Source organism: Haliotis rubra, unplaced genomic scaffold, assembly GCF_003918875.1.
Source record: "Haliotis rubra isolate DU_JTF1 unplaced genomic scaffold, ASM391887v1 Scf128, whole genome shotgun sequence".
Lineage (NCBI taxonomy): Eukaryota > Metazoa > Mollusca > Gastropoda > Lepetellida > Haliotidae > Haliotis > Haliotis rubra.
The window spans coordinates 734,569-761,604 of NW_025765203.1; the positions used below are offsets into that span (position 1 = coordinate 734,569).

At 37.9% G+C, this 27,036-nt stretch overlaps 2 protein-coding genes across 3 annotated transcripts in view; one reads left to right on the top strand and one right to left on the bottom strand.

The window, feature by feature from the left end:
- The window catches only part of LOC124266758, a 38,289-nt gene extending 26,909 nt beyond the window's left edge, over nucleotides 1–11,380 (bottom strand). Inside the window, exon 1 of one of the 2 annotated variants that reach the window (XM_046701547.1) lies at nucleotides 11,264–11,380. The gene's annotated coding sequence lies outside the window, so the exon portion shown is untranslated. Of the gene's footprint in view, nucleotides 1–7,576; nucleotides 7,705–11,263 lie in introns of those variants that run through there. The other variant, XM_046701548.1, reaches the window with a different exon arrangement.
- Nucleotides 11,381–11,417: 37 nt separating this feature from the next.
- LOC124266757 lies at nucleotides 11,418–26,748 on the top strand. The gene is given in 3 exon segments (XM_046701543.1): nucleotides 11,418–11,629; nucleotides 23,912–24,531; nucleotides 24,534–26,748. Coding segments are annotated over 2 exon segments (966 nt in total). The 5' UTR covers nucleotides 11,418–11,629; nucleotides 23,912–23,915; the 3' UTR covers nucleotides 24,884–26,748.
- Nucleotides 26,749–27,036: the final 288 nt, after the last annotated feature.

Below are 27,036 nucleotides of genomic sequence, written 5' to 3' on the forward strand. Positions count from 1 at the left end.
GCCATTAAGTGTCTATAAATTGGTACCATAGACAAGAAATATTGTCATGCAAGAACATTCGTTTATCATATCGACCGACTTCTATCAGCAATGGTACACCGAGCAAATTAACCTGAACGGTTCGTGGAACCAGAACATGAATAAAGCACATGATCGCAGCGCCGAAACGGAGCTCTGTCATCTCGAACTACCTGTTTAAACGTAAGGGGACTTCCCACGGCTGTTACAATTAGCTAACAATACACGTACGCCAGAGCATTGTGATTCTTAGCATTCTCACAGGGTCTCGATGAATAACTAAACTCACAGATTTTCAGTTATAAACTTCGAGATTAGGCGTGCTTTCACCGCAATTTGACTTTATAAAAAAAACTGTGGGTAACAGCGATGTCACCAATTAGGCGTGTCCTTCTAAAATAGAGCTATTTGTATAACAGACATTCTAAATCTCGCTCATTCAATTTGTGAAAAGAAACAGATTTGTTAGACCGAAACAGATTGCCAGTATAGTCAGCAAGCATGTCGTTCAGCCTATTGAAGGACCATTCGCGTTTCAAAGTGCGGAGAACGATTCCAGGGCCCATCTTCAAAAAGCGATTAGTTGAATACATGGCCAGTGGTACAAAACAACAGTAATCACTGGCTATTCATTCCACACGCCGCCCGTGAAGATGCGGGTTATAACTGGTCTTCATCAAAGTTGCTGTCGTAAAGGGCGACTAACGGGATCAGATTGCCATGCTAGCTGAACTGATTGATGCCAGTCACTGCGCCGATCGATGCTCATGATATCGATCATTGGGTTTCCGGTCCAGACTCGAGTATTCACAGCCCGCCAACACATAGCTGCAATTTTGCTGAGGGCGGCGTTAAACTACAATCAAACATTTCACAATCCAACTCTTATCTGACAAACAATTAAGGTTGAAGGACCCAACTATAGCTATATCTTTTTTTTTCACGTGTACATTTATATGCAGACGGTTCCCAGTCTAATTACAGACTGACTTGTAAAGCAGTGTGCGGAGTATTCGCACCTGTGTCGTTAATCTTAGTGATTCATCTGGGCCTGCCACTCGGCGGGCGGACTAACTTGCCCGCCATACCAGCTTTACCCAGCATCTCACACACTTCGGTGTCTGTCATCCCTCCTAATTTCACAACCCACAAGATAACACCCCAGACTGCTTCTGGTTTAGTAGAGAGTGTAACGACGAACTATTTTTATGGATTAACATTAATTTCGTTTTGACTGCTTTATGTCCACTATTATTGTTACTTACTAGAACGTGACGTCACCTTGCCAGGTGTAACAAAACACTCTGCTGACCTTGAACGCGTTAGTTATCCCTTCTCTCGTAATTTACTAATGAACTGCTAGTTTCAACAAACACATGACGATGATGCTCGGGGAAAGGTTGTACAGATTTGCTTCGATCTGGAGCAACGAAAGCGATACTGTCACCATACAATAATCGCGTCGTAAGATCACAACACAATGGATGCATTGTTTGTTTGAACATATTTTATTCAGTATTGAAAGGGTTTGGGCACAAGTTATTCAACTTATTAAAGCCCGTTCCCGACAATAATATGGAAAAATATAATGTAATGGGCAATGAACAGAGGCAAGACATGTTACAGATTACTTGAAACGCTTACTACGTACAATGAATTTATGGACTTGACTAAACATATCTTCATTTACAGTTTTATGGGACCAAGGCTGCCGTACAGAATGGTGTTAATATATAAGCTAACTTTTAGGAGTTCAAAGCCTTGTATTAAATCAAACCGGCAGCTGACATACTTTGGACATTTTATAAAGAAATGATTGGCATGATCTACCAGAGCTTTAATTTCAGATGAATTGACACGAAAAGGATCAGCATCTAAAGAACTATACATGAATGTCTGAACTTAGCGTGTAGAATTTTAATCTTCCTTTCACCAAATAGGAAATATTAGGAGTTCTATCAATTTTTTTCAGACAATTTAAAATTCATAAATGGATGTATTGAAAATGAACTGGAAAATACTATCTAATGACAATGCGCGCTAAGTTCACAAGCCGTAGGTGGATAAGTTTATGGAAATGAAGGTTCTAGATTTTGTATATAAAGTGACAATGGTACTTGCCAATTCTGGTTTCATGTCTTGCATATGAAACATGTGTTGGTTAGCGGACAAGATTCCACTCAATTAGCCCGTCTTTCGTAAAGCCTACGCCCTAAGGCTGACTTACGTTAGTCGTAACCCTAAGAGAGTGCGCATTCCAACACGCATGCTTCAGATGCCCCACTCGGATACTGGGATTACGAAATCCATACAGCTGGACTTCGTTTACCAAATATTTCTGCAAGATATTGACATGCTGCAAGTCTGTATCAAAGAATTGGAATTACGCAGACTCTCTTCACAGAACCCCTGGTCACCTATGGTCGAGCTACGACTATGGTGCTCCCATGCTACAGCAGTTCGCTATTGTACCACGAGAATGGACACAGACCTAACCCATCATCCGTAATAGAAATCTGTACGCTGCGACTGATGTTAGTCCTATGCATGATATACCTTTCGATAACTTCAGCGTTAAGGTCACTTTAAGCAAATGTGCCTCAAATAACTTAACGACAAAACAAACACAGATAAATGATCCGCTAGTGTTGCAAATGTATTAGCCCCGAACAGTAATTTCACAACGTCTGGGTACGTTAGAGGCTAACATTAAGATTATGTCTTCTCTATAAGTCGCAGTTATAGAGTGAGTGAGTGAGTGAGTGAATGAGTGAGTATGGTTTTACGCTGCTTTTAGCAATATTCCAGCAATATCACGGCGGGGGACACCAGAAATCGGCTTCACATATAGTACCCATGAGGGGAATCGAACCCGGGTCTTCGGCGTGACGAGCCAACGCTTTAACCACTGGGCTACCCAACCGCCCCAAGTGGCATTTAGAAGCTGCCATCTGGTATGATAAAGAGCATTTTTTTACTGATTAGATCACTTTATTGCAATAGATGGAGATGCTATCGCCGATATATCGCTCCAATTACAATAAAGTAGCTGTCTTTCCATAAACAATGTTCCTCTTCAAGAGGAAAATTGGTAAACACATTCTGCGTTAGGCCAACACATTTAATTAGATATAGTGGATAACATCGTCCTGACCGAGATCGAGCCCATACCTGACGCACCATGCAGTGGTTGACAGCCTTGACAAAGTACGTTTCAGTGACGAGGTCTGAAGATACCACAAGGACGTGACCTGTGCTACAGATACAACCTTCTCCCATCAAACACAAGAACTGACACTTATCTTGACCAGATTGTTACATCTCGCCATACCTTCGTCTCTAAGTCTGACTAAATAATCACCACTTGACCCCTGACCTCGTTCAAGATTAATCGCAGTAAAATTCAAACAGCGGATTTAATTTCAACTACGACCTCCTTAACTTTCCAGGAAAGATAAAACTGTTTACAAACACACAAGTCTGGGAGCATAGCCATTTTGTTGAACAGAGATGTGTCATATGTGATGAAAAGCACCTCCGGAATACAACGATACTTGTCTGAGACCTTTTTCATTCATCACGATTTTTTCCACGGCCTTCACAATGTTGACGAGGATTCAAACTGTTTAAATATGAAATTAAAACGGAAGGATCACGGTTTATGAAGTTTCCAGATATGTGTAATATTTCACAACCCATTTGTTAGATTTTAATGCTGAGCGTCCCGAGATGCTCACCAGTCTATATGCCCCATATAAACAGTAATAGTCACAAACAGTCACAGAGTAACGGAGCATACAAGCTGAAGTCCCTATCAGTAAACACATATGATTACACAATGCCATTTAGAAAGTGGTCAAATGTAACATGTGTTATATTTGGGATTACACTTTCTTAGTAAAGTACAAATTCTAGTACTTTTTGAGTTGAGCCCCATCCGGGATTCGAACTCACACCCTCAGAGTCAGGCACCCAATCGCCAGCACACAAAGTCAGCCGCCTAACCCACTCAGCTACCGCGACTTCCACAAAAATGGAAGTCGGACAACTGGTAGTCTAGACTGTGGGCTTTGTGTACCCCTCTGATAAGTGTTAATTGGCACGGCTCCCACGGCCGAAAGCTATGATTACACAATGCCATTTAGAAAGTGGTCAAATGTAACATGTGTTATATTTGGGATTACACTTTCTTAGTAAAGTACAAATTCTAGTCTAGTCTAGACTACCAGTTGTCCGACTTCCATTTTTGTGGAAGTCGCGGTAGCTGAGTGGGTTAGGCGGCTGACTTTGTGTGCTGGCGATTGGGTGCCTGACTCTGAGGGTGTGAGTTCGAATCCCGGATGGGGCTCAACTCAAAAAGTACTAGAATTTGTACTTTACTAAGAAAGTGTAATCCCAAATATAACACATGTTACAGTAAACACATATGCACACACTGTACAGTATCTTATAACAACTCATTGTACACCAAGACAAGTGCAAGAACAGGGCCCGTATAAGCTGATCATGGTTGTCAGTTGACAATAAGGAACCGATCATCCTTGCTAGAATAACAAATTTCCGATCTAACCATCCCAACCTTTGTGGTGTATATATTCTACTGGAAGTGAAATTCGCCGATGTACTCACAAAGTACCCTCATACATGCTACGGGCTTGAGTCTGGTTAAAAGAGTTTCCGGAACTCTTCGCGCGCATGGCCGGAAGAAAGCTGTACGTCATGCAACTGGAGTCCCTTCTGCTGGAACATCGCGCCGAAAGTCTAGCTCTTTGTGATATGTTATTTGACAACCGTCAATGTATCACACTGATCATTTTGAAAGGAAGACCTCAAAAATATGTTCACATCAATTTTACCGTCGCTGCTTGATAAATTAACCGACATACACATTGGCAATACACTTAACGAGAAACAAAACAAAAACGTGACCATTAGTGAAGGCGTATCTTCTGCGATATCAAGTAACGGCACGCCACCATTTGGATGAGGTTAGCTACAAATGAGGCAGCCCTAGCGACTCCGAGCACATATTCTCTGATTACAGAGATTCGTCAAGGAAGAAAGATGCTTCCGCGGGCAGGTACAAATCTGCTGATTCCAAGATTGCAATCGTGAGTTTCATGGCTGATTAAGTGGGTACAGAGGCGACACAGTGGTGGAACACAAGCCCGGGGTGCGCATAATGAAAACAGACAGCGCTGTACATCACCATGATGAATATAAGAGCATTTTAATAGACTGGATCACGGCTGGAGTTACGCTGTTCGTCTGGTTACGCGTGCGCAAAACGCTCGTTGCACCAAACGCTAAATGATATACTGTGTATTGAAGTTCTTCAGAGGTGAACTTGTGATGTGTGTGTTTATGTGACGAGTTTGAAACTATACAAAAGACACATCGAACATAAACATGTTTCCTTGTAAAAAGTCGCCAACGTTATGTGTGGTGGGTGTGGCTCTAAAACATTCAAAGTTATGGTTTGACATTTAGAGGTAAAACGGAAACATATTCATTGCCAAATCAATCACAATCACCACCACAAACGACACAAAAGGACACGTTTTTCTCTGCTTGATGTGTCGATAAATCGGAAATAAAGAAGGCGCTGACTGGGAAATCCCAACTGGGTGGAGGTAAGACGCCTAAAACATGACTACAGGCGAAGGTGGAGATTGCAATCAAATCATGTTCATCTTAACCCTTTCCCCGACGTACATCCGATACATCAATGGCATGAATACTGTGCAGGAAATATTAATAAAAACAGTCCAGAAAAACACGACTCTGCAATAGCTCTAGGCACGTAAATTCGTCATACTGACGACACAAACTTCTTTTGCTGGTCCTGTCTCGTAAAACCATTAAACTGATCAAATTAAGGAAGTCTGCCAGTTGATAACAATTATTGTCGAATTACCTTCAACGTTCAATTGCAATTATGATGAAGTTACGACATAAGACTTCTAATCCCCTAAAGACTGCAGACAGCTTAATCTTGAGACGTTCAGTATTTTCCACTGGGCCGCAGGTAGATTTCAGGCATGTTAGCCTTTCGGCAAAAGAGGCTAATAAATTATCACGCTGTGAACCCGCCAAAAGCATGTTCAGCCAGATCTTTAGAACACTGGCAATGAAACGGCATAATTCACTCATGAAACACGCGCATATTATGTAGGTTTAAATAATATCATGACGGGAGTACCACTGACCCTACAGTCGATGTCTACATACTACGAGGAGATACGGCCTACAATATTGGTTGTTGTGGAAATAACTAACTTTGAAGGAATGACTACCGTGACCTTAAAAACTTACTGAACTTGAACTTTATACGGCAATATTTTGTCAATGCCTTAATGAGCTTCTATAGTTTCCCCTCATTTTAGCAACTTTTGTTTACTTTCACTGAACATTCAATTACACCTTTTGAGGCAGTTTACCAGGCGGTAAAAGCAGGGACCTTGCCCTTAGGCGTTCTCGCCATCGGCAACCCTCGGCGTCGACTGACAACACTATCATGACTCTCATTCAGCTAATACTTCCTGTTACGTGCATAGCTTGGGGCTGGCTAATAGTAAACATGCGGGCTAGATAACGCTGACACAGCCTGTTTAATCGGATAATGAATACAATACACGTGTCCCTAACTAAACCTCTTGCATCAACTTTGCAATGATAAACTTAGTAAGTCTGGTGGTGTAGAAAGATTTAAGTGTACGTTAAAACGTGCATTTCAGCCTGCATTATATCTATATATTGAGAAAATATTCACGAACCAATGTTGGACTTGTCTCGGAAGTGATGTCTAATCATATAACAGCTCATATCGACATTGGACGATCAGAGGTACATTACATACATATAGATACATACTATAGTATATTACCTTTCACAAAACAACCCGCCACACACACATTCTAACCTGCATGACAAACCATCGTACGTTAAAACAGACTCAAGCTCATGTGATGTGATCAAACAACATATACGTTCGGAAAAAAGTGTGAAACAAAACACACCTCATGAGTCTCAACAGTAAAACAACACACACACACGCGCGCGCTTGTGTGTGTGCGATGAAACAACATACCCGCCGTGTTTACAAAACATTCATATTGTGTTCATATAATATGTGACGGCAAACCCAAGTGAAAACCACCCACGTACCTGATGTGATAAAATAGGATATATTTGGCGCATACCAAGTGCCATACCTAAAAGAAGAGTTGGGTTTTTTTTTTCAGTTACTTAAACAATGAATTGAAAAAACGTGTTTCACATTCCACCCAAAATATTTCAAAACATATATGTATCCATCCTTTTCTGTATACTTGTATGTAGATACGGAATGTTAATTTAGTTTGCATACTATCCAGGTGTGGAATGTTAACTCTGTATGGTATATATGTAAAACGGCTTGCCATACAAGATCAGTGTGTGTTGTTGAGCGTCGATCCCTTGAGATGTACGTCTATCATAGAGTTGAACACAACACAGTGACGTCACTTAAAACACGCTACTAATCTTCAATGACAATGAGAAAAGAAGGAATGTTTACCTTTCAGGAGCGCTCTTTTCTACCCGTTATCGGTCAGATCGGGTAAATGCTCAACAAACACGGTCACCCGACTCCCGCGACTTAAACTACAGTCTGGCTACTCCTGCGTAGACTCGGGATACAATTCATTGCACAAGATACCCCGAGGGCTTCCCGGATTGGTAACAAGAGTTGCGTCCCCTTCCACGGGTGTTGTAAAATGGCATTCGGGCCGAGGGGTGATTTTGATAATGACGACTATATAATTAGACGATTGAACATATGGCCTCCAAAGTGATCCAAATTATAGGATTGTTATAATACACATGGTCGTTAATTGCGTAACTTTATTTTAGTAGAAACGTAATATGTTTAATGGAACAGTGCCAGGTCATTCATTCATAAATAAATAAATAAATAAATAAATAAATAAATAAATAAATAAATAAATAAATAAATAAATAAATAAATAAATAAATAAATAAATAAATAAATAAATAAATAAATAAATAAATAAATAAATAAATAAATAAATAAATAAATAAATAAATAAATAGTAAGATATACACAATGTCATATTCCATGACCTCAACTCTCAGCTCAGTACATGCATTCTCATACCTACATGCATAATGTTAGAATATCTGAAAAGATATAATTTTCCCGCTGTGTTCAGTCACAAATGCTTCACATCAATTATTTCGAATCAACGGGATTGCAACATACGACTTAACATCCGGTGTGTTCAGCATGCCATAGGTCTCCACACCGGAGTACATACCACATCTTACGCTATAACATTCCTGAAACTACCGTTGCCTTATTTCTTGCGTCAGTATATAGGGACTAAAATGTTTCCATGTCTCCAGCTAGCCATGTAGTTATGTAATGTATCTAATTTCGGAGACAAAACGAAGTCCAGTTAAAGAAGTGTAAATGTTTTGAGGCGACACAGGGACGTGAAGAATCCGCTCTCTCACGCCAAGACACCACGACGTGCGTTATGTAATTTCCGTGTTAAAGTCAACATCAGTCGGCAACATCTGACAACGTCGGCCGGGGCAGCGGCAGGCACGCAGCGGGGGACGGATCTCCAGACGACTTCCCACTGTGACCCAGACTGCCACATCACCCCGCGGGCTTCCCCACATTCGTTCCTAAATACACGTTTAGGGTAAATTGGGTATTGGGTGGTCACAATGATTGCTGAGACATAACATTAAAACTGAGTCGGATTTTACTCGCTTTTAGCTGTATGCTAGCAATATCACACCAGAAATGTCCTTCACACATTGTGCCCATGTCGGGAATCGAATCCGGTATTTCTGCGCGAGGATCACACCCTTTACTTCCAGGCAACACCGCCTCCTGCCAGACCTTGACAGACAACCCTTGATGGGGCGCGTTACCGCATCACCACTGCTCCCACTGTCTTCTATACCACCACCCGTGAAGATCTGGCTTAGAATTCGTTTTCAGCAAGACAGCAACACATGCTTGTCGTAAGAGGAGACTAATGGGATCAGTTGGTCAGGCTCCCAGACTTGGCTGACACAATTGCGTGATAGACGCTCATGCTGTTGATCACTGGATTGTCTGGTTCGGTCTCGATAATTTACAGACCGCCGTCATATAGCTGGAACATTGCAGAGTGCGGCGTTAAACAACAGTACAACTATACTACATTACGACGCAGGGGTGGAAATAACTTTAAAATCGCTATTGTACTCCGGTACAGTGACACATGTAAAATCACTTGCCCTGATAATTTTTCCACTATACTGGCCGTTTTCTTGTTGATTTTTTAAATAAACAACATAATTAACATTGGAATATCAACTGGACACCGGTACAGTGTGATATACAAATTTGCTTGCCCGACAGAAAAAAACACTGGACTCGGGCGTCGGGCAATGGGTTATTTCCACCCCTGCACCGGCCCTTCTTAGAGACAATAATGGTGTTGAGTCTGTGGAGAACCGTTCACCACGTGGACATCTGGGATGTTAAACACTCCACAGATTACAACATATTCATGCTTCATTACCAGCTGATTACATCACTGTTACAGCATCAGGCGGTTGATGATGTCATTGAATTCGAAATACAACTTAACGCGTGTAAACAATCTGGTTATTTCCTGTTATTACTCCGCTTCACAATCTTCCTTAACGCATGATCGGTACATATCCCAACGACCTTGGGGTGTAAGTGTCGCAGTTTGTGAGCCCGAACACCTCATATTTCTCCACCTTTCAGTCAATAGAAGGGGTTCTCCATGCGCCCTGCTGTGGGGCTCAATGCAGACTGTCAAGTTAACATTCGCTGGTTCTGTTCAACAACAGGAGCTTGTTCCGCCCACATTCCTGCATGCATTTACGGGTAAACGCTTCCATTATTGGAAGTAAGTGGACAAACTTGCATCCAGCCCTTCCGTTTTAACGGTGGTTATAGGTCATGAACTTGTCGCATCTTGAACTGTGAGCACAATGACCGGTTATCTCATATGATCATAATATTCATAATTATAACAATGATGATGATAGTTATAACAATAATATCAATACATCTGTTTTAGTGTCACGCGCATATATTTATATATATATATACTTATGGATCAATCATCATTATATAGAATGCAAGTATATATAAAGATGCAGCTCTGTGTAGGCTTAATTTTTATCATATCATTACATGTGGGTGAGCATCTTATATCAAAACGTTTATCAGTTCCATAACAGTTCTTAGATCTGTAATCTGATTTTATTGCAAATGTACACAATGCATACATTGTCCAGTGATAAGATACTTGGGTGGGTCAGACACACACGCCGTGTGTTTACACGACTGTACATCACACAGTCAAACAACCTATCAGTGCTGACATCTCGTATCTAATCGATGAGCTTATAGCCAAGACACCCTTTGTTGACACGCGCGAACACACACTCACGCACGCGCGCGAGCAGGTGAGCGCACACACAAATATTTACATTACTATAGATACACACACAACGCTACATAAGTGAGGACAAATTGTCATTGCATGTGAGATTAACTAAACAATGGGTTGTCCATAACATCTTTATTACGGTGTATAAAATTATAACTTTTACTTTTATAATCATCTTGCAACTTATTCATTCAACACTTCTAGTGCTCCGAAAACTTAGATCTAAATGTACGGTTTTAGTGCCAGTATCAAAATCTAGCAACACGCACCCGGTAACGTAGAGTTTAGATCTACTGATTGTTAGTGTCAAATCCGTGCATCAAAAACACTGACATCAATCACACTGGCCCCAAACCATTTCGTTATGGACCCATGCAGATTGCTTCCACATTTCGCCTGTCGGGTTGCCCACGAGCTCATTTGATTCTAATAATGCATTGGATCCCCCATCGAGTGGGGCACATTTGGTTGGGTAAACACGTGTTGTGTATGAACACAACTGTCAACAGTACCAGCCGTCTTGTTGGCATTAAAAGTTTCTTTGGGTTTAACTGACACTTCCTTGAAACAGGCTTTAAAACGCGGTACAATTCAATTTAAAGCCACGCTTTTAAACAGACGAAGCGATAGGCCCAGCACGTTTTCAAAATGACAATCGACATCGGCGACATTGCCATTCAAAAAATATAGTATGAAATCCTGTGTAATGTGTCACTCCATAATGACCACATTATCTAATCGAATGGACCTCTTACCTGTTAAAGAAACTCTACACGAACAGTTCCAAGTTCGCTGACAACGTGACCGGCCTTCGTATCCGAGATCGGAATGAGGCGACTGACCGAACAAAACAAGTTTCGGTTATTTCCCTCTCAACCGGAAGTGAGATGAAAACGAGGCTTTGACTCACGGGAGAAGAGTTTGTTTACCATAGCTACGCATATATTTCTTCAACTGCAATCGACCCAGTTTAAAATATCGCCGTCTGAGCTTGTGCCAAGGTTTTCTTGTTTGGATAGAAGATGTTATGACATAAGTAACGTATATACCGGACCAAGTTACTGTTATCGATCGCGTCAAAGCATCCCTTCCCTCCCCGACTGATTGGCAGGTGTTCGCAGGTAAGAATCGGGCGATTGTTTATGCGATTACAACACCAAAACACAGATGACGCTAAAGATTAGAGGGCAATAGGTGTTTTATTTCTCAAGTGTATGATCGACCAAGTCTGCACGCAACTTGACTGTATCGAGGGTTCATGTATTTTTGAACAAACCACGGTTTTTATCGATCTGCACATGGGGGCAAAGTATGTGTTGACACGGAAGTGATCACCGTCACTGTGAAATCCGTTCACATGATGACTAAGTCTGTTTGAACAGGAAACGGATTCTAATTTGAAAATATTGTGTTAAATATAAAATATTTTTAGGATACAGCAAGGATCGCAAAAGGCAATGTCAGTGATATAGATTATGTTGGCCTGTTAAACTTGATGGATTGTGTCCATGAAAGGTATTGATGGATTCAACCACAAAAGGTGTTGATCACTTAAGGTATCGATTTGAGGGCGAATGTAGACTGATTTGTGCGATTTTAAACATGGTAACTCTTATACGTCATTTGCCCTGTTTATTATAACATTGATAATATGATCTACAATAAATGTCGGCATTTTGATAGTCATTAAATTCAATGCACAGTGTGATCTTTCTTCAAGCAATTTAGAAACAAAGTAAGCTTATAATCGTATATGTTCATATCGTTGAATTTTTGTTTAATAATTCAACAAGGGAGTACTGCACTTTACCGGGCGCACTTTTTCAGACTAATTAGCGCTGCTGGGGTTCCCTAACCCTAACCCTTACCCCTAACCCTAAGGATCGTAAAGGGTGCCTAACCCCAAGGATCGTAAAGGGTGCCTAACCCCAAGGATAGTAAAGGGTGCCTAACCCTAAACCCTAAGGATCGTAAAGGGTGCCTAACCCTAACCCTAAGGATCGTAAAGGGAGCAGCGAGGGCTGCGCCCGGTAAAGTGCATTCTAGCCTTCAACAAAACACATACACCCCCCAAAACGCACGCATGCACGCGCGCACGCACACACACACACACACACACACACACACACACACAAGGAAAAAAGAGGATCATAATATTGTTGGGGATAGGTTTTCGTAATGAAAACTGAGCACGCAATGTTATAAAATATCCGCAACAGTCAAGAACCTCATTTTGCTTCTGCTGTATACATGGTATGCAAAGAACACTCTGTGTATCTATGATTGTTTTAAGGAAGGTCTAGTTGTATGCCATTATGCTTATCAGTTCAGTTATCACTCCTCAATCTCAGTGAATGAGCCATAGTTCCAAAGTTCTATAATCTGGCTTTAATCCTGTTTCCTAGTCTTTTATGCTTATATGATTGTGAATGTCATGACACTATTATTTATGACATAATAGTTATGGCAATACACTATCGTGGCATAATATTCATGACAATACATTATCACAACATAATATTCATGGCATTACACTATCACAACATAATATTCACGACAATACATTATCATGACATAATATTCATGACAATACACTATCACAACATAATATTCATGGCAATACATTATCACAACATAATATTCAATGCAATACATACTTGCAAAATAATATTGATGACAATACATTATCGTGACACAATATTCATGACAATACATTATCGTGATATAATATTCATGACAATACATTCTCGTGATATAATGTTCATGACAATACATGATCGTGACACAATATTCATGACAATACATTATTGTGATATAATATTCATGACAATACATTCTCGTGATATAATGTTCATGACAATACATGATCATGACACAATATTCATGACAATACATTATCGTGATATAATATTCATGACAATACATTATCAGGACATAATATTCATGACAATACATTATCGTGATATAATATTCATGATAATACATTAACGTGATAAAATATTCATGACAATACATACTTGCAACATAATATTCATGACAATACATTATCGTGACATAATGTTCATGACATAATATTCATGACAATACATTATCATGACATAATATTCATGACAATACATTATCATGACATAATATTCATGACAATACATTATCATGACATGATATTCATGACAATACATTATCATGACATGATATTCATGACAATACATACTTGCAACATAATATTCATGACAATACATTATCGTTACATGATATTCATCACAATACATTCTTGCTACATAATAAATATGACAATACATTATCGTGACATGATATTCATGACAATACATTATCACAACATAATATTCATGATAATACATTATCACAACATAATATTCACGACAATACATTATCACAACATAATATTCATGACACTACATTATCGTGTCATGATATTCATGACAATACATACTTGCAACATAATATTCATGTCAATACATTATCATAACATAATATCAATGTCAATACATTATCACAACATAATATTCATGACAATACATTATCGTGACATGATATTCATGACAATACATACTTGCAACATAATAAATATGACAATACATTATGGTGACATGATATTCATGACAATACATTATCACAACATGAAATTCATGACAATACATACTTGCAACATAATATTCATGTCAATACATTATCACAACATAATAGTCATGTCAATACATTATCACAACATAATATTCATGTCAATACATTATCACAACATAATATTCATGTCAATACATTATCACAACATGATCTTCATGACAATACATACTTGCAACATAATATTCATGTCAATACATTATCACAACATAATATTCATGTCAATACATTATCACAACATAATATTCATGTCAATACATTATCACAACATAATATTCATGTCAATACATTATCACAACATAATATTCATATCAATGCATTATTGTGACATGATATTCATGACAATACATTATCACAACATGCAACACATTATCGATTTGATAACACATATTCATATTCATGTCAATACATTATCACAACATAATATTCATGTCAATACATTATCACAACATAATATTCATGTCAATACATTATCACAACATAATATTCATGTCAATACATTATCACAACATATTCATGACATTCATGACAATACATTATACTTGCAACATAATAAATCATGACAATACATTATCATGACATGATATTCATGACAATACATTATCATGACATGATATTCATGACAATACATTATCATGACATGATATTCATGACAATACATACTTGCAACATAATATTCATGTCAATACATTATCACAACATAATATTCATGACAATACATTATTGTGACATGATATTCATGACAATACATACTTGCAACATAATAAATATGACAATACATTATCGTGACATGATATTCATGACAATACATTATCACAACATAATATTCATGACAATACATTATCGTGACATGATATTCATGACAATACATACTTGCAACATAATATTCATGTCAATACATTATCACAACATAATAAGCATGTCAATACATATCACAACATAATATTCATGTCAATACATTATCACAACATAATATTCATGTCAATACATTATCACAACATAATAGTCATGACAATACATTATCTCAACATAATATTCATGTCAATACATTATCACAACATAATATTCATGGCAATACATTATCACAACAGAATATTCATGACAATACATTATTGTGATATAATATTCATGATAATACATTATCGTGATATAATATTCATGACAATACATTATCGTAACATAATATTCATGACAATACATTATCGTGATATAATATTCATGACAATACATTATCGTCACATAATGTTCATGACATAATATTCATGACAATACATTATCATGACATAATATTCATGACAATACATTATCATGACATAATATTCATGACAATACATTATCATGACATGATATTCATGACAATACATTATCATGACATGATATTCATGACAATACATACTTGCAACATAATATTCATGACAATACATTATCGTTACATGATATTCATCACAATACATACTTGCTACATAATAAATATGACAATACATTATCGTGACATGATATTCATGACAATACATTATCACAACATAATATTCATGACAATACATTATCACAACATAATATTCACGACAATACATTATCACAACATAATATTCATGATTATCACTATTCATTATCGTGTCATGATATTCATGACAATACATACTTGCAACATAATATTCATGTCAATACATTATCATAACATAATATCAATGTCAATACATTATCACAACATAATATTCATGACAATACATTATCGTGACATGATATTCATGACAATACATACTTGCAACATAATAGATATGACAATACATTATGGTGACATGATATTCATGACAATACATTATCACAACATGAAATTCATGACAATACATACTTGCAACATAATATTCATGTCAATACATTATCACAACATAATAGTCATGTCAATACATTATCACAACATAATATTCATGTCAATACATTATCACAACATAATATTCATGACAAACATTATTGTGACATGATATTCATGACAATACATACTTGCAACATAATAAATATGACAATACATTATCGTGACATGATATTCATGACAATACATTATCACAACATAATATTCATGACAATACATTATCGTGACATGATATTCATGACAATACATACTTGCAACATAATATTCATGTCAATACATTATCACAACATAATAAGCATGTCAATACATATCACAACATAATATTCATGTCAATACATTATCACAACATAATATTCATGTCAATACATTATCACAACATAATAGTCATGACAATACATTATCTCAACATAATATTCATGTCAATACATTATCACAACATAATATTAATGGCAATACATTATCACAACATAATATTCATGACAATACATTATTGTGATATAATATTCATGATAATACATTATCGTGATATAATATTCATGACAATACATTATCGTAACATAATATTCATGACAATACATTATCGTGATATAATATTCATGATGATACATTATCTCGATATAATATTCATGACAATACATTACCATGACATAATATTCATGACAATACATTATCATGACATGATATCCATGACAATACATACTTGCAACATAATATTCATGATAATACATTATCGTGATATAATATTCATGACAATACATACTTGCAACATAATATTGATGACAATACATTATCATGACATAATAGTCATGACATAATATTCATGACAATACATTATGGTGACATGATATTCATGACAATACATTATCGTGACATGATATTCATGACAATACATAATTGCAACATAATATTCATGACAATACATTATGGTGACATGATATTCATGACAATACATTATCGTGACATGATATTCATGACAATACATTATCACAACATAATATTCATGACAATACATTATCGTGACAAGATAATCATGACAATACATACTTGCAACATAATATTCATGACAATACATTACCATGACATAATATTCATGTCAATACATTATCACAACATAATATTCATGACAATACATTATCACAACATAACATTCATGTCAATACATTATCACAACATAATAGTCATGGCAATGCAATTTACCATTCCATTATTGACACATCATCAACAACAACAATGATGGTAGTGATAGAGAATAGTACCAACAATAATGGTATACATGGTGTAATACACAACTGTGATCAATGTTAAACTTTACAACTTCAGTATCCATCATATCAATGATCAGCAGCAGCAGCAGCAGCAGGATGTAGTGATAGAGAATAGTACCAACAATAATGGTATACATGGTGTAATACACAACTGTGATCAATGTTAAACTTTACAACTTCAGTATCCATCATATCAATGATCAGCAGCAGCAGCAGCAGGATGTAGTGATAGAGAATAGTACCAACAATAATGGTATACATGGTGTAATACACAACTGTGATCAATGTTAAACTTTACAACTTCAGTATCCATCATATCAATGATCAGCAGCAGCAGCAGCAGGATGTAGTGATAGAGAATAGTACCAACAATAATGGTATACATGGTGTAATACACAACTGTGATCAATGTTAAACTTTACAACTTCAGTATCCATCATATCAATGATCAGCAGCAGCAGCAGGATGTAGTGATAGAGAATAGTACCAACAATAATGGTATACATGGTGTAATACACAACTGTGATCAATGTTAAACTTTACAACTTCAGTATCCATCATATCAATGATCAGCAGCAGCAGCAGCAGGATGTAGTGATAGAGAATAGTACCAACAATAATGGTATACATGGTGTAATACACAACTGTGATCAATGTTAAACTTTACAACTTCAGTATCCATCATATCAATGATCAGCAGCAGCAGCAGGATGTAGTGATAGAGAATAGTACCAACAATAATGGTATACATGGTGTAATACACAACTGTGATCAATGTTAAACTTTACAACTTCAGTATCCATCATATCAATGATCAGCAGCAGCAGCAGCAGGATGTAGTGATAGAGAATAGTACCAACAATAATGGTATACATGGTGTAATACACAACTGTGATCAATGTTAAACTTTACAACTTCAGTATCCATCATATCAATGATCAGCAGCAGCAGCAGGGATGTAGTGATAGAGAATAGTACCAACAATAATGGTATACATGGTGTAATACACAACTGTGATCAATGTTAAACTTTACAACTTCAGTATCCATCATATCAATGATCAGCAGCAGCAGCAGGGATGTAGTGATAGAGAATAGTACCAACAATAATGGTATACATGGTGTAATACACAACTGTGATCAATGTTAAACTTTACAACTTCAGTATCCATCATATCAATGATCAGCAGCAGCAGCAGCAGGATGTAGTGATAGAGAATAGTACCAACAATAATGGTATACATGGTGTAATACACAACTGTGATCAATGTTAAACTTTACAACTTCAGTATCCATCATATCAATGATCAGCAGCAGCAGCAGCAGTGATAGCAGCAGGATGTACATGTGATAGAGAATAGTACCAACAATAATGGTATACATGGTGTAATACACAATAGTGTGATCAATGTTAAACTTTACAACTTCAGTATCCATCATATCAATGATCAGCAGCAGCAGCAGGATGTAGTGATAGAGAATAGTACCAACAATAATGGTATACATGGTGTAATACACAACTGTGATCAATGTTAAACTTTACAACTTCAGTATCCATCATATCAATGATCAGCAGCAGCAGCAGCAGGATGTAGTGATAGAGAATAGTACCAACAATAATGGTATACATGGTGTAATACACAACTGTGATCAATGTTAAACTTTACAACTTCAGTATCCATCATATCAATGATCAGCAGCAGCAGCAGCAGGATGTAGTGATAGAGAATAGTACCAACAATAATGGTATACATGGTGTAATACACAACTGTGATCAATGTTAAACTTTACAACTTCAGTATCCATCATATCAATGATCAGCAGCAGCAGCAGGATGTAGTGATAGAGAATAGTACCAACAATAATGGTATACATGGTGTAATACACAACTGTGATCAATGTTAAACTTTACAACTTCAGTATCCATCATATCAATGATCAGCAGCAGCAGCAGGATGTAGTGATAGAGAATAGTACCAACAATAATGGTATACATGGTGTAATACACAACTGTGATCAATGTTAAACTTTACAACTTCAGTATCCATCATATCAATGATCAGCAGCAGCAGCAGCAGGATGTAGTGATAGAGAATCGTATCATCAAAAGTCATACTTGAAATATTGTTTATGTTGGTGATGAACATCATGATGATGATGATGATGTCAACGTGAATCATATGATCCAAACGCTGGAATAGCTGAGTTTTTTTTATTATAGACGAATTGGCAGGTAAAGTCACATCTTTCACAGATGACACAAACAGTGAGAATTTGTCTGTTTACTGTTATGTCTCACAAGACTGTGATATTGTTGACAAACATGTTTGTTTGGTTAACTAAATTTGTTTTCGACTTGGGTCAATATCCACATGTAACATGTCACTGTGTGGTTATTGCTTGACAAGGCACATATAACTATAAATAGATAGAACTTTAAGAACAATTCTGCCATGTAGAGCACTCAATTATCAGTAGTGGTTAGTACTGGCAAATAGCCAGTAGTGAGTGAGTATGGTTTTACGCCGCTTTTAGCAATATTCCAGCAATATCACGGCGGGGACACTAGAAGGGGCATCACGCATTGTACCAATGTGGGAAATCGAACCCGGATCTTCAGCTTGACGGGTGAACACTTTAACCATAAGGCTACCCCACCGCCCCAGTAGCCAGTAGTAAATATTAACGGAAAGCTACTACATTTTGTAATTATTACGCCAGTTGTTTCTGTTTGTACATTTGTATATACCCCTCACGTACAGCAGCCGTTTGGAAACGTAACCCCACTTCAACTCTAAGATGAGAGGCAGTCTCAATAACATAAGAGCCTTTTACCCAATTACGATTCGTCTCGGTCTGTCTCATAGGTCATAAACCCCATTATTTCCCCATCCGTCCAGCCCTTTCTGCAATGCAGAAACCCATAACGATGCAAGTCTAGATTTCTCTGGGTTAGGGCCTAGATTTTCGAAACGTTCATAGCCCTAAGAATTCTAAACTTGATTGTCCAATCACCAAAATGTTCTGGACAGATTTTAACAATTTTGTAACTCAAGCCCTTTGTAAAACATATGAAATGTCAAACCATGATATTCTATTTGCAGTGGTAACCATTTACTCAACCACATGATACTATTAGCAAAGCGCCACATTTTCGTAATGAACATAAAAGGACACAAACCTAGGTTCACAATCTACAGATCATTATTAAAGGACGTTTATCAGACTGAGAAATTTATCGATGAGAAAAAGGATAACATGAAACATTTTGACAGAAAATGGAATGTCATAGATGCAGTCCTGGAAGTTAGAAATTCTTTCACATGCTCTGTATTGCTATATAGCATTTCAATTGTTTAATTTATATTCCTAATACGAAATACTTTATACTGCCTGCTTTTTATTATGCAATTTGTAACATTTTACTCAACCCATATATCTTGTTCAACTGTAACCAAGTAATAGGAATAAAAATCCTCAAAGTTAATGAAGAATTCTTAACTTTGATCATAGCCAATGTGTAAAGAATGGGCTTAAGAAGTTCATAAGGCTACGAAAGTTTCGAAAATCTAGGCCCAGGTTCTGAATCTCCCATCTCACTTGGGCTCCTTTGCAATTTAAACATACTTTTTCGTTTCTAATTTTTTATCAAGATTATATAATCAGAGACTAAGGGTTAGTCTGGATTCCTCTCTGCGCCAGGATTTGAGGACAACTCCATCAGGTGACATCATGTAAACGTAAAGATCAGCCAATCATATAAGTTCAGACATCTCATGTACCTATCTTATCGCTGAACTTGGTGTAGCCATGACGTCTTTTACTAGACACACACACACACACACACATACACATACACACTCGCACTCTCACGCTCACACACACAACTGAACATACGTGAGGGCATTTGTCATGGCACTCCAGATAAGCTACAGTAAAAAAATCGAATGACCCCCAATTTCTATTGCTAAATAAATTGCAAAAACTTTTGCTCTTAAGTATAGGACGTCACTTCAGGAGACCAGGCTTCTAAATTTGGTGCGAGCAATTCATTCAAGGTAGCATAAATAATATCTGTATTTCTGAAACATGTTACGAAAAAAAGGAAGTTTAGGGACCGTTCATACTTTATGGCTAGGTACCATAAATTATGAACTGTCCCTCCGCACCTTTTGCAATATATCATTGTGGATATCCCCGCACTCTGTACCTCCCTGAGCGACGTAGCATCTACGCGAGAAAGGTTTCACGGAAGGAATGTTTGCGTTCTGAGAGAGTTGTCATGAGTTAATACAAATAGAGATCTACGTATGGAGATGGTTATAAAATGAAAGCAAAACTTTTTAGAATGTCAAGTTCAAGAACCAATGTATCGGGTTGATTTTGATCTAGATTCACCTGATGTGGTCCTCCACGGAAGTGTCCTCAGACGTGTACTGTATACATCGAGGTATCCAGTAAAATGTCTGAATTTATTGCCAGTGATTTCTGCCGATGCCAAACTTCATGTGTAAAATAATATACACATATAATACATGTCCCTGCGTACATTTTTATAGACAGCACGTAGTTAGCACACTGTTTTCCTGTTTTTGAGCTGTAAAATAGGTGCGTTTATCTCAGAAACTACATATTCTACTGATCATTGGAAATTAATTAAGACGCCGACCATGGTATCCCTGCATGAAGGACTTAAGAGTTACCTCCCGTTATTTTCTCTTTCTGTATTTTCACAATCTTGAGGACGTTCGTGAGCCTCTATGTGCGTTTGGCAGTAAGACTATTTGTATATTTTGGGGATTGTTCTTCTCATCTCCAACCTCTGTCAGTCAGAAAGCGGGCGGGCGAAATATTTTTGATAAAACATAAAAACTACAAAAACAAAATTTTCAGTAGTTGTGTAACGTAGTTTATTTAAAATTTGTAATTAAATCACTTGGTAATATAGTCTTTAAAACATTTATGATGTACATGTAGATCAAATCGCTTTGCTTCAGAACTAATTTATTAATAAATGTGGATGTAGAAAGATAAGTCTTACCAGGTTTTATTATGTTCACAGTGAAACGTTTGCCTCTGTTCATCAAGCAATTAATGTACTTGGATAACCAGTGGCATGAGGTGCTGACATGACTGTTTTCCTCAGAGAACAGCTTTGGCTGTATTCTCCGCAGGGAGCTGAGAATTAACATCGAGCGCATCCTGACTGTGGGAATAATAGTTCAGATGGAATGATAAATGGAACTGGGTATTATTAATGGACTTAATTGATATTGTTAATTTATTGTAGTCTATTGCATTGTCATCCTGTATCGATCGAGAAAACGTACTTCGTCTTATTGTCATATCCCATTATAGTCTATACTGCAGTTTATATTTTCACCTACTTTTGAAGTTGTATCCTAGTTAGAGAACCAAACAGGTACGTTTGACACTTCCTGTTAAATATGGTGAACTGGGCAGTATTAGAGGACCTATGACTGTATGAGGTCGTCTAATTATATATATATATCAACTTTATAGTTGTGTTACAAAAGGTGTGATAAGTCCATGTTATGTGTCGATATCAGTATTGTACAGTATTGTACTTTGTAGCTGTGGAAAAAATAGTTGTCTTGTCATAGATACGCGTATTGCATACCATTGACTGAAACACTTGTTTTCCGTATAATTGTCCTAACGTGGCTAATGTATGAAATTAGTTTAAACAAACAAACAAAATGCAACAAACAACATTTTAACCTTTGGTTGAACATAGTTAGGAAACAGAAAGGGTGGTTTTCTGCAATGGGAACACACCGGGCAAGAGGAAACAAATATATGGCTTTTTACAAATATTATTTTGAAAATGCGAGACAAAACAACATTCTTTTTCAGAAGAAGTCATCCTTGGGGTACATATAAGCATCAAAATGTCTATGTTAAAGCCTACGAGCGTACTTTGTACATCTCCCATTATTTAACCATACGTGAGCTTGCCATACTTTGTGTATTGTGACTGAACTGACATACTAAAGACGGTACACACCTGGTGCTGTGAGATATATTAAACTGTCACAGGTGGACAGCCATACTGACAGACCAGTCGGTTGTCCAAGGCATACCATCAGCAGACTATGGCATCCGGGTCTGTAGATAAGTTTTGGGCATGTAATTAAAACGTCAAAACCGACTGAATCGTCTACGATGGACTCGGAACGTGAGGCGCTGACAACGTCGTAGCTGGGTACGATGTCTTTGGCGATTTGGCAACACGTACTCAATGTTTGTAACAAGTTGGTCAAAATCAAAACCCCTGTCAAAATATTAACGACGGGTGGTTGTTTTATGGAAAATAATCCCCAAACACCGGTTGTTTACTTTCTTTTGTATGCCAATTTAAGTACACATTGAGGGGCGGTGGGGTAGCCTAGTGGTTAAAGTGTTCGTGCGTCACGCCAAAGTTCCTGGTTCGATTTTCCACATATGTACAATGTGTGAAGTCCATTTCTGGTGTCCCCCGCCGTGATATTGCTGGAATATTGCTAAAACGGCTTAAAACTAGACTCACTCAATTATGTACACAATGTAACTAACAATTGACAACACGTGAATGTCATTTCAATTTACATGGAATACTTTCTTTTCCAGTAATATGCCAGAGGGAGCACGCGCCCCGTACCCCGGGTTCGATGCCACTGGGTCGTACCAGACGCCCCGTCAGATGCCGAGGGTGAAACCGGAAGCAGAAGAGATTTCCCGGAAGCACAAAGGTTCAATCAACTTGTTCGCAATCGACGACAAGGACACGGGTCCCGGGGCAGCCCCTCCACCAGTTCCTAAATGTAATACCTACGCAGCTAAGCAAAACTACGAACTTGGCCGGACAGGAAACGTTGGCACTCTGTTGGGTGGCAAGGTTACGCCCCGTCCAGACCCAGGGGCGTGTCCCAATGCCAGGGTCAAACCCGAGGCCTCGGGTATCGCCGACAACCACAAAGGGAAGGGCACTGCAGCATTGTTTACAAGCTATGGTAATGTACCAAGGTCCGCTCGATCGGAACCAAGGGTCAAGCCTGAAGCACAAGTCAATGCTTCTATGGATCTTGGAGGTCGAATGAGTTCGATTTTACACAATCCAAAAGATTTACCAGAGACCCCTAAACCTGTTCCAAGAGTGAAACCAGACGCTGACAACAATGCGTCGTTGGGGAAAGGTAAACAGATGAATAAGATCATGTGTAAATATGGCGAAACTCCACGGTCGATGCGGGGGCACCACGTGTTAAACCGGAAGCTGAAAACAACGCAGCGCTTGATCAAGGCAAACGGATGGGCAATTTGTTCACGAGTTACGGCAATCAGCCGACGTCTGCTCGACCGGCACCCCGAGTGACGTCGGGGGGTGAGGACTCGGCAAATCTGGGCAAAGGCGGCCGGATGTCCCGACTGATGCACGACGCCGGCAGCTTCCCCGCGCCATCGGCCCCGGCCCCAAGAGCAACCAACTCGGCAGCGAGGAGGATTGTGAAGAAAAACCAAGGCACCATGGGACAGATATTCTCACAGAGTTCGAAATGGCACCTGGTTGCCCAGCCGGGCCGAAGTACCAAAGCGTTCTAGAGTGAAATAAGGATGTTAGTTATATCGTAACATGGCTAGAACACTCTTGGTTGAGAACTGAGTAAAAACTCTTGATTTATGATTAAATGTTGTTAGTCGAATTTAAGAACTTATGGACTTTAGCTGTGAATTACGAAACTTGGGCCGGTTCAACCAAGCCATTTGAGCTGTACGCCAGTCAGTATTAAGGTGTATGGTTAAGGATCATTTAGCGCTAGATGGTACTTTGAAATACTACCTTTTCCATTGATATAAGGGACAGATATTGTACCAAAGGGTACTTAATCTAATGCGCACGAACATCTCTTTGTCTGATAACGTTCTGGTTTTAATGTTTGCTTCCACATAGAAACACAATGTATATTTGAGGTGTAAGTTTTCGCCATGCATTGAGAAAGATGTTTCAATATGGTTATCGAGCGCACAGTCTTCTTAGGAGTCTCCATGTGTACGAGGCAAAACAGGACCTGCAACTTGAGTCTCGCCAAATGTAATGACACCGTAAATATGTTATGGAGTTCTTGTGGTCAACCCAACAAATTGTTATAAGTTATGTTTGCATATGTAACTGTACAAACACAAAGTGTATTCAAACACATTCAACTGAGCTTTTGACCATTTACGGGCGGAAATGCCTTCGCAAATAGATGATGTTGCCGTCGGGAAATATGAAAAATGTGTCTATTTTGTACACATTTTGTATTTTGAGACTTACATGTATTTCTATATACATTGTTGTAAATATTACCTTTATATTTGTTTTCCCATTAATTTTGAACGGAATATTTAGTTTAACTTATAATGCTTGAGGAGATAAGACTATTTTAAAGCATACGAAACCTTGTATATTTTGCATAAAAGTAACCTCGGCGGCAGATGTGAAATTGCAATGAGATTAAAAATGCAATACATGTTGACATTTCTATTACTTAAACATTTTTTTACATGTCTGTAGTTCGTCACTGGTTAAGGGGCGGTGGGGTAGCCTAGTGGTGAAGCGTTCGATTATCCACATGGTTACAATGTGTGAAGCCCATTTCCGGTGTCCCCCCGCCGTGATATTGCCATATTGCTAAAAGCGGCGTAAAACTAAACTCACTCACTCATTGGTTGAGGTTGCAGTGTGTGTGCATGTCTGGTACATGTTGCGGTCCCCATGTTGCCAATGTACCGTCCGATCACAATGAATCCTTATAAATCACTATGCCCTGTGCACACCGCTGACCGAATAGTAGGATATATGTTGATCGAATTTGTATGTATATAATTATGCAGCTGCTACTGAAAGATGTTTTACAACCAACAGGACTGTGATTGTTTTATCAGGAAACTCTACAGTGTCTCGATTTGTTAGAGCTTCAAGCGCATGTAAAATCATATTGTTGCATTGCGAAATCACCCGGGCCCCGTTCCGCGAAGTGATCGAAGCGCTAAGATGATCGTAACTCCCATGTTTTAACATAGACTGATGGCTATCGTAGCGCTACAGTCGCATTGTGAAATGGGATGTTGTTCACTAGCCGTGTTTTACGCCAAACAAAGTACAACTTTTGTGTCAGTGCGTATGCTTTGTGTTTTAACATTTCATCTTGTTTGACTTTCTCTGCAATTTTCTTGGAATATATGGCTATTTCCTTGTTGACCTTATATAGATATATTTTCAGAGTACCTGCAATATTGTGAACCAATTTTTCCTCTTTTGGGATCTGTGCCTTTTCTAATTGTATCTATTTTTTTTGTTGGAATAGAGTATTTCAAAAATATTTTGCGAAGTCATAATATGTATAAAAAGCGGCCTTCACAGAGTTCATATTAATGTTAAATTGAAGACTTTCAAGAATAAATTGATACTTTGATCAAATTCAGTTTGTGGTTGTGTTTTTTTCATAATTTTCCCCCATCTAGTTCATTCCAGACAATGGAGAAGGTACAAAATGTATCTTTAAGGATTCGAACCCGAGGTTTTTTTTCTAAGAACTAACTGTGCTGATGTTCTGAGCGTGAAGACTTCCTCTGATTAATTTACAATGATTATACACGAGGAAAGGAGCATTGTTCAAAATTTTCAGAATAATACATTACACCATATTTAATAACAATCAACACGGTATTCGCCCATGGGTGTTTCAGGGCAGAACATGCCTCCAATGCTC